The following is a 12,628-nucleotide window of genomic DNA, read 5'->3' on the forward strand; positions in this document are numbered from 1 at the left end:
GACATCACCATTGTTTTCTTTCCACAGCCTGTAAACTAGTTCTTCTCACCAAAACATTCTAGCTAGCTTCAAACTAGCATCGAAAGGAAAGTTACATGAAAGAACTAATAAATCAATGTCACACATCCTCCTCAAACAACAGAAATGAGAAATGAAATTATTTCTGTCTTGAAGAACTTACAAAGTGACATTAAATACCAGGCCATATATATTTACTTGAAAAGGTTACCTTGCTCAGTCTGTGAAGCACAGGTTAATGAACATTGCCTCGTTTCTGGTTCTTTAGGTACTGAAGTTTCCCTTACTCAGTTGTTGAAATTTTGAGGATTATTGTTGGGGTGTTTGTTTGGGTTTTATTTATTTCTTTATTTAACCAGAGACATTTCCTTTCACCAGGCAGGATGATTCTGTGTTTCCAAAATTCCAGTGCATCTGACTTCTTTCTCAGGATTCTTGATTCCTTTTGGGCCATCCTACCACTTCAGGCTGTACTCTGTGAAGTCTCTTGTATGACTGTTAGATTCTACTACCTAAAGGCAGGTTGTAGCCAGGTGGAGGTTGGTCTCTTCTCCCAGGTAACCAGCAATAGAACAAGGGGACACAGTCTCAAGCTGTGCTGGGGGAAGTCTAGGCTGGATGTTAGGAGGAAGTTGTTGGCAGAGAGAGTGATTGGCATTGGAATGGGCTGCCCAGGGAGGTGGTGGAGTCACCATCCCTGGAGGTGTTGAAGCAAAGCCTGGCTGAGGCACTTAGTGCCATGGTCTAGATGACTGGCTAGGGCTGGGTGCTAGGTTGGACTGGATGATCTTGGAGGTCTCTTCCGACCTGATTGATTCTGATTCTTCTTCTCTCTGGACCCTCTTGTTAGGGGACATTGTACTCTCTTACAGGAATGTTCTTTCTTGTTAAAAGGACACATTATTGGCTTGACTTGAGTGCTCTGGTGGTATAACATCCCAAGAGATGTGTTTCCTGTGTGAATGAGGTGTGTGAGAGGCAGATACTGAGTGCAAGTACTGTACCTCATGCTGACCTGCCTTTAATCTTGGAGCTTTTGGGTGCCACTGTGTTACATAATGGTGCGACAACTCTAACGGCGTCACTGCAGGGTCTGTAAAGAGAGAAGGCAGCATATCAAGTTGTCTTCCTTCTGGGAGGGTATCCTTCTAGTTACTTCTGCTGTGTCTGGTTTTCTTAGGCAAGTTAAAATTCTAAAGGGAGCAGTGCAGAGGCAGCACTGTGCCTTTGATCAGCAGAATGAACAGCTAAATCTTACAGAAATCACTCTGAGAGGAACCATGGCAACTATGAACAGACTTATTCACAATCTTGCCTGCTAAACTTTATGAAACTTGATGCTGAGGCTCAGGTACACACACCTTGCAGGTGGATAGCTGCCTGAGATAGAGCACAGAATTGAACTACAGCTTTGTTTCACCTGCTCCTCTGCTCTAAACGGTGTTTCAGATAAAAATGGTACTATGAAGCTCATTTTACTCTCTCCCTGAGAATGGGAGTGTTTCTTCTAACTTTCCAGATGTTGTTATTTTGGCAGTGGGACAGCTCTGGCCACCAGGATTCCTTGTGTTTTTTCCTGAAAGACTTCTGTCTCCAAAACAATGTTTTCCATGCTAATAGCCTGGATGATGGTCAAAGGTTTTCGTAGCATTGCTGGCTGAAAAGAATGCAGACTATTTGACAGTCCATGTGAGACCATTTACTACTCTGACATTCTCCTATCTGTGGATTGGTTTTTAACCAAATGAGAAGTAACTTTATAAAACTTTGATTGTTTTTTTTTTCTTTGTTTCTTATTTTCTTTGTTTACTTATGCTATGTATGAATATGCAAAATTTTGATCACTCTGAAAGGGAGGAAATTACTATCAGGCAGTTAAAGAACTGTGCTAGTTTGAAGCTAGCTAGAATATTTTGGTGAGAAGAACTGAATTACAGGCTGTGGAAGGGAAACAGTGGTGATGTCTACCTCACTCATAGGCTTGCTGAGATGTCTAAGAACAAAAAATAAAAACATAGATAAGGCACTTCTGCTGCTGGTGAGCTCTGAGCTGCATCTCTCTTCTAACCTCATCCTCTGTTTCTTTTAATTAATCCACTTTGCTTCCTAACCCCCTGGCTGAACCTCCATTCTTCCTTGGGACTGGGGTAAGGTTGAGAGGGGTAGAGGGAAGGTGAAGGGGTGGTTGGCAGCCCCTCCTGGGGACTCAGGTTTCTGGGAGGGCTGTTGTGTTTCTGTATTACCTTTTCCCTTGTCTATTTCTGTCTGTAACTGTATCTACTGTAAATATCTGCTTGTATATTGTGCTAGCTGTAAATAATAAGCTTCATTCAATTTCCAGAGCTGGCTGAGTCTAGTCTGGGTGATTTCCAATGTTGGGGGGCAGGGAACACCCAAACCATCACAAGAAGACAAGCGTGGTAGAGAAGAACCAACCTTAAATATTTTAGGCAAGCACATTAAATGCTGACAGTACTTGAGGTGGTTTAATGTGGAGGTTGTCTCGTAATACTTGAAATATTTGAAGAGGCTCTTATTTTCCTTTATTTAATTTGTAATTTCAGGGTCTTCTGCTATTTTTTTTTGTTGTTTGTTTTCTTTTGAAATGAATGTGTATTTGTAGCATGATAAATTAATGTTCAAAGTTTTTTTAGACAGAAATTCTGTGCTTTGCAATTGAAAAAATGTCTTGTTCTATGAAGTTTCTTGGCTATGATATTTGCATATTTCTCTTTGTTAATTTTGTCTTGCATTTTATTGAGTCACTGCTGCGTATCACCATAATATGTCTGTCATTCTGAATCAGAACTCTGTTAAATGTAAAGCTGTCAAAACGTTTAAGTGTGGGACTTTCAAGTTATGTTAAGCATAAAGCAAAGAATCTGGACTCATATGTGACTAGTGATTATTTACACTTTATGTCTTCCAGTTCTGTTCTTCTTCAGTGAGCAAGTAAATATTGCTTACATGGAGAGAAAATAGTTCTTTTTAGAATGTTCCACTCTCTAAAGCTTAACCACAGAATGTAATACACTTAGCCTCCCACATGACTTGGCATCTCAAGTGATTGGTTGCCCCTCTGCAAACTGAGGGCAGCACTGTCAAAAACTGAGAGAGAACATGCAATTATTTGTGTTTGGTTGGGATATGGTATAGATGCCCTGGCAGAGTTAGGTAATGGTTGGACTTGATTGTCTTAAAGATCTTTTCCAACCGTAGTGATTCTGTGGCTTAATGATTCTACATGGCCTTCCTTTCTCTTGAGTTATTCCCTCTATAATACTGGGCATGTTCTGGTTTCCTAATGAGAGAACACTCTTTCACCAATGAGTACAATTACTGCTGTTAGTGTATTACCAGTTTAGATTTTTCAGAAAGGATTGGAGAAGCAGCCTAATTTTGCTAAAGACTGCAATTCTTTCCAAACAATCTGAAACCTGTTTGCTGCATTGCCACATACAGCACTAGAGAAGCCTTAGGTTAATAAAAGATGGTTCTAAGATATGAATATGCTAATACTGGAACTTGTGCACTAGCATTTCATATTCTTCTTGCATATTCTTTCCCCTTATGCATGGCTTAATATATTGATGGAGTTTTCCCTACTGTTCTTTGATTTCAGGTGTGAGTGTCTCTCTGGTTTATGTGGTTTTCCCATGTGCGAGGCAGGCTCCATACCCCAGATAGTCTCACGTGGAGATGGAACACCTGGGAAGTGCTGTGATGTCTTTGAATGTGTCAACGGTATGTGAAATTCTCTCTTGTACCTGGGGAGGATGATTTTATCTGTCTGTGGGAGATGCCAGCCTTTTGGTTATTTATACAGTGTTGAGCATCTAAGAGAAGTCCTTTTCTTGAGGTTTGTTCAGTGAGAAGCAACTGGAAGTTCAGCTGGAGGTACTTCAGTGGGAAACTCATTTGAAAGTTGTCATGTCTTTGATTTCTAAAGCACTTCTTCCTGTGACACAGGGAGTCACAGCTTTAGCAGGACTCTCTCACTGCATATTTTTCAGCTGTTTCTTTGCCAGTGGCAAACACTAGAGAAGTGAAATTTTTGCTAAGAACTGTGTCTGCTTGTTGCACTACTGCAAGCAAGACCATTAGACTATAGGGTTTGCTTTAAGAAGCTTTTCCAAAGTCATTCTTACACAGATGTGTAGCCTTCAGAAATTATAAGTGTAAGAATAGACTGGTTTGCATTCTTTCAGTCCCGATATAAACATTACAAACTTTGTTCTGCAAGTGACTGCATCTCAGGACTGCTCCATGTTACAGATATAGAACTGTGCATATGATATATATGGCAAGTCAGGAAGAGACAGAGGTGTTTGACTGCTGGTAGATATTGATGATCTGGACGAGGGAATTGAATCCTGCATCAGTAAGTTTGCAGATGACACCAAGCTAGGAGCAGGTGTTGATCTGTTGGAAGGTAGGAGAGCCCTGCAGAGGGACCTAGACAGGCTGGATGGGTGAGCAGAGGCCAATGGGATGCGATTTAACACAACAACCCCAAGCAGTGCTACAGGCTAGGGCCAGAGTGGCTGCAGAGCAGCCAGGAAGAAAGGGACCTGGAGGTACTGGTACATAGTAGGCTGAAGATGAGCCAGCAGTGTGCCCAGGTGGCCAAGAGACCCAATGGCATCCTGGCCTGCATCAGGAACAGTGTGGCCAGCAGGACAAGGGAGGTTATTCTTCCCCTGTACTCAGCACTGGTCAGGCCACACCTTGAGTGCTGTGTCCAGTTCTGGGCCCCTCAATTCAGGAGAGATGCATCCAGATAAGGGCAACAAGGCTGGTGAGGGGCCTGGAACACAAACCCTATGAGGAGAGGCTGAGGGAGCTGGGGGCGTTTAGCCTGAAGAAGAGGAGGCTCAGGGCAGACTTCATTGCCATCTACAACTACCTGAAGGGAAGTCTAGGCTGGAAGTTAGAAGGAAGTTCTTGCCAGAGAGAGTGATTGGCTTTGGAATGGGCTGCCCAGGGAGGTGGTAGAGTCACCATCCCTGGAGGTGTTCAAGCCAAGCCTGGATGAGGCACTTAGTGCCATGGTCTGGTCGACTGGCTAGGGCTGGGTGCTAGGTTGGACTGGCTGATCTTGGAGGTCTCTTCCAACCTGGTTGATTCTATGATTCTAATGGAAAATTGCTTTTGAAGCGTTGCATGCCCAGATAATTTCTAAGCCTAAAAAATTAAATGTTAGTGCAGTATTTACTAGTTAATATTTATTCAGCAATATTTAATCTTGCATTAGTGGTGCATGTATCAAATATTTGAACCAACTTTTATTTTATGTTAATGTAGGTTCTTTGTATGAATTTGCATTAGGGAGAATCAGAGATTCTTTAGCTTTTAGGTTAATTCTTTCAGAGTTTGGGTTAAGATTGTTGATAATGTAGAATTTACCAAGATTTTGTTTATATGCTGGCTGTTAGATGAGAGTAACACTTACCTTGCTTTGGTTTTGAAGTTAAAGAACTGTTTCTAATTTTAACTGTGGTAACAGAACAGTCATAGAACTTGATCTTCATTGCTTTATGATTTGTTTTTTTTCCAAGTGCATTCTAAGATGATTAGTTGGTATCAGGGACAGTGTTTCAAGCCACACTTCTATACTCTCTAATTTCTAGGAAACTAATTCTGGTAAGAACTTACCAGTGCTTAGTGCAATGACAGGCAGATAGATAAATAGATACAATAGATGACTTCTGTCAGTTCAAAATGAAGAGGGGCATGTTCATGAGACTGCTAGCTGAATATAATATCCAGTTCTAAGTCTTAAAAGATTCTTGAAATACTAACAAGTGCAGAAGAGATATAGTAGATATCAGTGACAGATGGAGAAAATATCTTGCATCAATAGGCTCAGATCAATTTCTTCATTAAAGAAACAAACCTACCATAAAAGTAATGAGAGCCAAATCTGTAAGCTCCAGGACGTGCTGTTCTCAGCAGTGAGGGTGGTTAGCTGTCGGTACAAACTGCCAGGAAGGAGCTGAATTTCTTATCATCATCCTTTCTAATTGGGATTAGATGCCTTTTTAAAGGGAGTGTTTTAACTGAAAGCAAGTTAATGGGTTTATACATAGTAAGTGGGCAAGCTGTGTGATCAGTGGTACTCTGTTCTGCTAGTTACTTCTGAGTTTGAAAACCTCTGAAAACAGGCAAGAGAGTGGAATAAAGAAAAAAGCATGTGCACAGTCACATTAGTATCATTTTCCTGCTGTTAGGACACTTATTTAAGGTTAGAATTAAATAATTGGCCAGGGGCAGGGGAATGAGACAGGATGAGGCACTTAGTGCCATGGTCTAGTTGACTGGATAAGGCTGGGTGCCAGGTTGGGCTGGATGATCTTGGAGGTCTCTTCCAACCTGGTTGATTCTATGATTCTGTGTTGGTGGAAGTGAGCACTGTATTAGATTGTGGCAGCTGGATAGAAAAGCAGTTTCTAATGCTGTGATACAGACTTCCTGTGTTAGAAACCTTACTATAAAAATCTGGCTTATCCATTTTGTTTTAAATTTGATTTTCCTTAGTGTCCCAAGTATCTTTTAATATCTTTTGCAGGCAAATAATGTTTCTTTCATTTAAACTGTGCTAGTCAGTATAAATAATTGTATAAATCCATGTGTAAATGATTGCATTAATAATAATTACAGATTTGTTTAAACTCTGTTCTCTCTCTTTCTGTGTGACCTTTTTAGAAGATGCAGGTCCAAAGGATTTTCAGAGTGGTCATGCAATTGTGTTAATAGGGAACACACTGCACAAAGCAGTAGAATGCTTGCAGAGTTGTCAGGGTTGGAAGAGACCTTAAAGATCATCTAGTTTCAACCCACCCCTGCCATGGGCAGGGACACTTTCCACTAGCCCAGATTGCTCAGAGCCCCATCCTTCCTGGCCTTAAAAACCTCCAGGGATGAGGCTTCCACCCCCTCTTTGGGCAACCTGTCCCAGTGTCTCATCCGCATTACAGTGAAGACCTTCTTAACCTCTAATGTAAATCTGCCCTACTCTAGCTTGGATCCATTTCCCCTAGTCCTGTCACTACATGACATCCTAAAAACTTCACATCTCTTCCCTATTTTCAGTTACACAAACCTTAGGATGGAGTTGAAAGCAATAACATTTATAATTCTGAAAATCTGAAGAGTTAAGAATCCACTTCTTTACTCTTTTTTTTTTTTCCCCCTACCTAGCTTGTTTTTAGCTAGCAAGGAAACAAAGGCATACTGTGTGGTGTCCTTTAACATTGTTATGGGCTAATTCCAATGAAACATATCCTTCTCTTTTTTTTTAAGCTCCCTATCAGTGCAGCTTTTGGAAACAGAAAGCTTTTTTGTATTTTGTTTGTGTGGACACAGGATTCAAGTTTATCAGTTTCCTTCCCTTTCACTTAATCAAAAGTTCACAGCACTCATCCCAGTTCCTTCTAAGAGTCTTGTTGAAATACTTCTCTGTGCTGAAGGTGCATCTGAAGTACTGCAGTCGTGAACTTTTTCATCCTTTAAGCAACTAAATATGGTTTTGAATCTTGCTTCCACTTCAAGAGGTCTGGAATCTCTGATACTACAAAAGAAGATGCCCAAACTTGCTTGCAGACAGCCGATGCCTGAAGCATCCCATGTGCTCAGCTTAACCATAGGCAGAATTGCTGCTTCACGAGGGATCAATTGCCAGATTTGCATGTGTTTCTGAGCTGTTATCTTACTTTAACAAAGAAAACCACAAGTATTGGGAAACTCAAAAACAGAAGTATATTTTGAGCTAGTTCATGCTGTAGGAACTGTATTTAATTAGAAAAGTATTAAGTAAAAAGTACCTTAGGAAACTGATTTGGTAAAACAGATTTTGTCTGTTTGCAGCTCAGATTGGAGATAAAGGTCTTGAGAATTAATCATGTTTGGTGCCTGTGTGGTGTGAGGCTGTGTGGTTCGCTGCAATGATGATTTTTAGGGCTCTCATACCCAGAACAAAAATACTGTGGCTGTGAGATCAGTAGAGCTAAATTTATGCCAGAGTTGTTTCTTCTTTAACTCTGTAACAAGAACTTTAATGCCAGATCCAGTTCAGTCTCTTAGTCACGGTTAACTTTACATAAAGAGCAAAGATAAGATACCATCTGTTCCTTCCACAGCCAGTAGAAACTCTGTATTGTTCTGGGTACTGTCCACTCTGTCCTAACTCCTTTCACAGATGGGCAGGTCTATGTCTGTGCTTGGTCTGGACCAGTCTTGTGTTACTGGGTTATCTGATAGCTGGCAGACACTGAATTCATGGTCATGAATCCGTGCCCTGGTTGCCTGTGTCATGCCCGCATTTTTGTGTTGGTAGTCTGCATCAGCAAAGGATCTAAGGTTTCAGATTTGTGTCCAGAGAAGGGCAGCAAGGCTGGTGAGGGGGCTGGAGCACAGTCCTACGAGGAGCAGCTGAGGGAACTGGGATTGTTCAGCCTGGAGAAGAGGAGGCTCAGGAGAGACCTCGTTGCTGTCTACAGCTACCTGAAAGGAGGTTGTAGCCAGGCAGGGGTTGGTCTCTTTTCCCAAGCAACCAATGACAGAACAAGAGGACACAGCCTTAAGTTGTGCAAGGGCAGGTTTAGGCTGGATGTTAGAAGGAAGTTTTTCACAGAGAGAGTGTTTGCCCATTGGAATGGGCTGCCCAGGGAGGTGGTGGAGTCACCATCCCCAGAGGTGTTTAAGAGGAGGCTGGATGAGGCACTTAGTGCCATGGTTTAGGTGCTAGATTGGACTTGATGATCCTAGAGGTCTTTTCCAACCTGGTTAATTCTGTGATAGATACATTTAAGGACTTTGTGCTGTGAAGTTGAGTCAGGTTAAATTACTTTGCTATGCAATGAAGCTTTGGTACTTGAAGAATTACAACCATAATATTCTCCTTATTGGCAAAATAATGAATTCATGGTTCTGGACTTTAGGAAAAGTTTATTGGTAGACTTATGTTCTTTTGTTCCTTTGTAGCTGCTGTATGTAGATCAGTAAAGAAATAAAATTATCCTTTTCTTTTTTGTTTTCCCTTTTAATAGAGAAAAGTGAATCTTCTATTCCAGCACATCATGGTGGATGAAATGCACCATTACAGTTTCATGCTGTGGTGCTCATTCTTTTATTAGTCTTCCACTTTATGTGGATCTATGGCTGGAGTTCTTCATACAGTGCTTGTTTTGGCTTGGCTGAGTCTTAAAACTGCAGCCTTACATATGGTTCTAACAAATGTAATCCTTGTTTTCATAGCTGGATGTATAGGCTTAGGTCAGTAGTTTAGTGTGAATATATATGCTACCATAAATCTGGAGGGTAACAATGTGTACAGCAAGATTTTATGATGGTTCTCATAGTGTTTCCCTTCAGGAGGTCCAGTTGCTTGCTTCCTTTTCTTTGGACACTTTAAAAATGAAGATGATATTTCTGCTTCTTACTAGGCAGGGATTTAGATCTACTGTTTGGGGCAAGGAGAGAAATCAGTTAAAACATGAAAACCAAAACAGTGAGGTAAGAATCAAATGGATTAAAGGCCTTTTGAGTTGTGTTGGCACCGTTTCCTTTCTGAGAAGGTTTTTAAAGTTGAGCTGCATAAACTTGAAATACTTCTCAAGTGTTTGTTTATGTGAATTGCTTTCTAATGAGGTCATAGCTGTTTTCCCGGACACAGTGGTATTTCCTTCTCTTTTTGTTTTTAAATGCTGCTTTCTACATTATGCCTTGAAGACAGAACAGGCATGTAGAAGTCAAACGTTGTGCAGAATCCTTCCAAGTTGTAACACTTAATGCTTTGCAATCATAAGACGTTGCTTGAGGTGGGAGCACAGTATAAGCGTGTGCGCAAAGAGACACTGGAGCCCTTGAAATGCTTTGGGCTACTTTGAGCCTAGCTGGAATGTTTTGGTGAGAAAAACTACATTATAGGCTGTGAAAGGAAAACAATGGTGATGTCTACCTCACTCAGGCTTGCTGAGATGTATAAAAACAAAAATCAAAACATAGGTAACCCCCTTCTGCTGCTGGGAAGCTTCCAGCTGCATCTCTTTCTCTAACCTCACCCTCCATCTCTCTGATTAATCCACTTTGCTTCCTAACCCCCTGGCCAAACCTCCATTCTTCCTTGGGACTGGGGTAAGGTTGAGAGGGGTAGGGGGAAGGTGAAGGGGTGGTTGAGAGCCCCTCCTAGGGACTCAGGTTTCTGGGAGGGCTGTTGTGTATTACCTTTTCCCTTGTCTATTTCTGTCTATAACTGTATATACTGTAAATATCTGCTTGTAAGACATGACATGGCCTTCAAATCTTTATTTCTACAGCTTGGAATTAGCTAGAAATACTAATTTTTTTATGGCATTGCTATTGACAGAGGAGGGTTTTAAACATTAGGAGTCCTAACCTGTTTTCTACAAACAGTCTATGATATTTTGGTGCTTGAACTGAAAGAAAACAGAGTTACAGACTAATTGTTGGGTTTTTATTTTACCAACAAAACAACAGTAAATTTTTTGTTGGCCATATATTACAAAAAATAATTCTGGCTCGCAGAGAGAGTGATTTGCCATTGGAATGGGCTGCCCAGGGAGGCAACTAGACCATGGCACTAAGTGCCTCAGCCAGGCTTTTCTTTAACACCTCCAGGCACGGTGACTCCACCACCTCTCTGGGCAGCCCATTCCAATGCCAATCACTCTCTCTGCCAACAACTTCCTGCTGACATCCAGCCTAGACTTCCCCCAGAACAACTTGAGGCTGTGTCCCCTCGTTCTGTTGCTGGTTGCCTGGGAGAAGAGACCAACCCCCACCTGGCTACAACCTCCCTTCAGGTAGTTGTAGACAGCAATGAGGTCCCCCCTGAGCCTCTTCTTCTCCATCCTAAACACCCCCAGCTCTCTCAGCCTCTCCTCATAGGATTTGTGTTCCAGGCCCCTCACCAGCTTCATTGCCCTTCTCTGGACACCTTCCAGCACCTCAACATCTCTCTTGAATTGAGGAGCCCAGAACTGGACACAGTGCTCAAGGTGTGGCCTTGAGTAATCTCTTCATTTTGTTGTTCCTTCTGTTTTTGTATCCCTTTTGCCTGTATAACATACCCATTTTATTGTCTTCTGTTACTGAAACAGCCAGTGTGCCACGTTGTTATAATAACAATATTTGATTTCTATAAATGGAAGAAAATTCATCTCTTTTTGTCAGTAGCAATGTGAGTTTGATGATTTCTCCTTTATTAATATCTCTAAAACACATTGGTGTCTTTTGCTTGTCTCTCCTCCTTGCAGAAGTGAAGCCAACTTGCATCTTTAACAGCATGGAGTATTACGATGGAGACATGTTCCGCATGGACGCTTGCCGCTTTTGCCGATGCCAAGGCGGTGTCTCCATTTGCTTCTCTGCCCAGTGCGGTGAGCTGCACTGTGACAGGTACTACGTGCCAGAAGGGGAGTGCTGCCCAGTGTGCGAAGGTACAGGATCATTTTAACCCTGCTTGCTGATCAATTCCACTGCTTTTTAGCATTTTCTTTTTCATAGTATCATCAGGGTTGGAAGAGACCTCACAGATCATCGAGTCCAACCCTTTACCACAGAGCTCAAGGCTCAATGCTAATGAGCCCCAAAATGCTTTATTTTGACCTTCTAAAGTTTGCAGACTCCTCTGTAATTCACTTTATTTCTGCAGTTTTGCAATGCCAGAGTCTTCTGCCTCAGCCAGGCTTTTCTTGAACACCTCAGGGACGGTGCCTCCACCACCTCCCTGGGCAGCCCATTCCAATGCCAATCACTCTCTCTGCCAACAACTTCCTCCTAACATCCAGCCTAGACTTCCCCCACCACAACTTGAGGCTGTGTCCCCTTGTTCTGTTGCTGGTTGCCTGGGAGAAGAGACCAACCCCCACCTGCCTGCAACCTCCCTTCAGGTAGTTGTAGACAGCAATGAGGTCCCCCCTGAGCCTCCTCCATCCTAAACACCCCCAGCTCCCTCAGCCTCTCCTCATAGGGATTGCTGCAACAGTTTTAAAATTCAGTGTGCCTTGCTTAATACAGGCACCAGCCCTCCTTGCCTTAGCTCTTAAAGCCCTGAAGGGTATTCCTCAGCATCAAGAAAAGTAATTTACTGGGCTCAATTGATAGCTTTAAATACTTCTGACCTTTTAAGGGTTCCACAACCTTTGTGCTTTGACTCGCATAAAAGACTATCGCAAATAACACAAGGCTTAATGTGGCTTTTCTGTGCGTTCTCTGTGTGCCTGCTTTGATCAGAACCCCATACATGAGCTGAATGATAAAATTCATGTCATTTTTTGGTGTTAAGATTTGATTTTTGGCAAGACTAAAAATAGTTGATGATAGAAGCAAGGTAACCCTGAAACACAAAAAGTGCAACGTTTAAGCGATTGGAAAACATTTTAATTTTTGAATGTCTCCTTTTCCCTGGGGTTTGTATGTTGACTTGTAATATTTTGCTAAAATTTGGGACAGAGTGGCTGAAGAGCAGGCAAGAAGAAAGGGACCTGGGGGTACTAGTAGAGAGTAGGCTGAAGATGAGGCAGCAGTGTGCCCAGGTGGCCAAGAGAGCCAATGGCATCCTGGCCTGCATCAGGAACAGTGTGGCCAG

At 42.1% G+C, this 12,628-nt stretch overlaps 1 protein-coding gene across 1 annotated transcript in view; it reads left to right on the plus strand.

Annotated features, from left to right (window-relative positions):
- Window positions 1-12,628, plus strand: part of CRIM1 (cysteine rich transmembrane BMP regulator 1) — a 162,921-nt gene that overhangs the window by 100,510 nt on the left and 49,783 nt on the right. The window contains exons 5-6 of the mRNA XM_064158711.1: window positions 3,641-3,762; window positions 11,295-11,477. Of these exons, the coding sequence (XP_064014781.1) occupies window positions 3,641-3,762; window positions 11,295-11,477 (305 nt within the window). The remainder of the gene's footprint in view (window positions 1-3,640; window positions 3,763-11,294; window positions 11,478-12,628) is intronic.

The sequence above is a fragment of the Pogoniulus pusillus genome, chromosome 18, assembly GCF_015220805.1.
Source record: "Pogoniulus pusillus isolate bPogPus1 chromosome 18, bPogPus1.pri, whole genome shotgun sequence".
In the NCBI taxonomy this organism is placed as follows: domain Eukaryota; kingdom Metazoa; phylum Chordata; class Aves; order Piciformes; family Lybiidae; genus Pogoniulus; species Pogoniulus pusillus.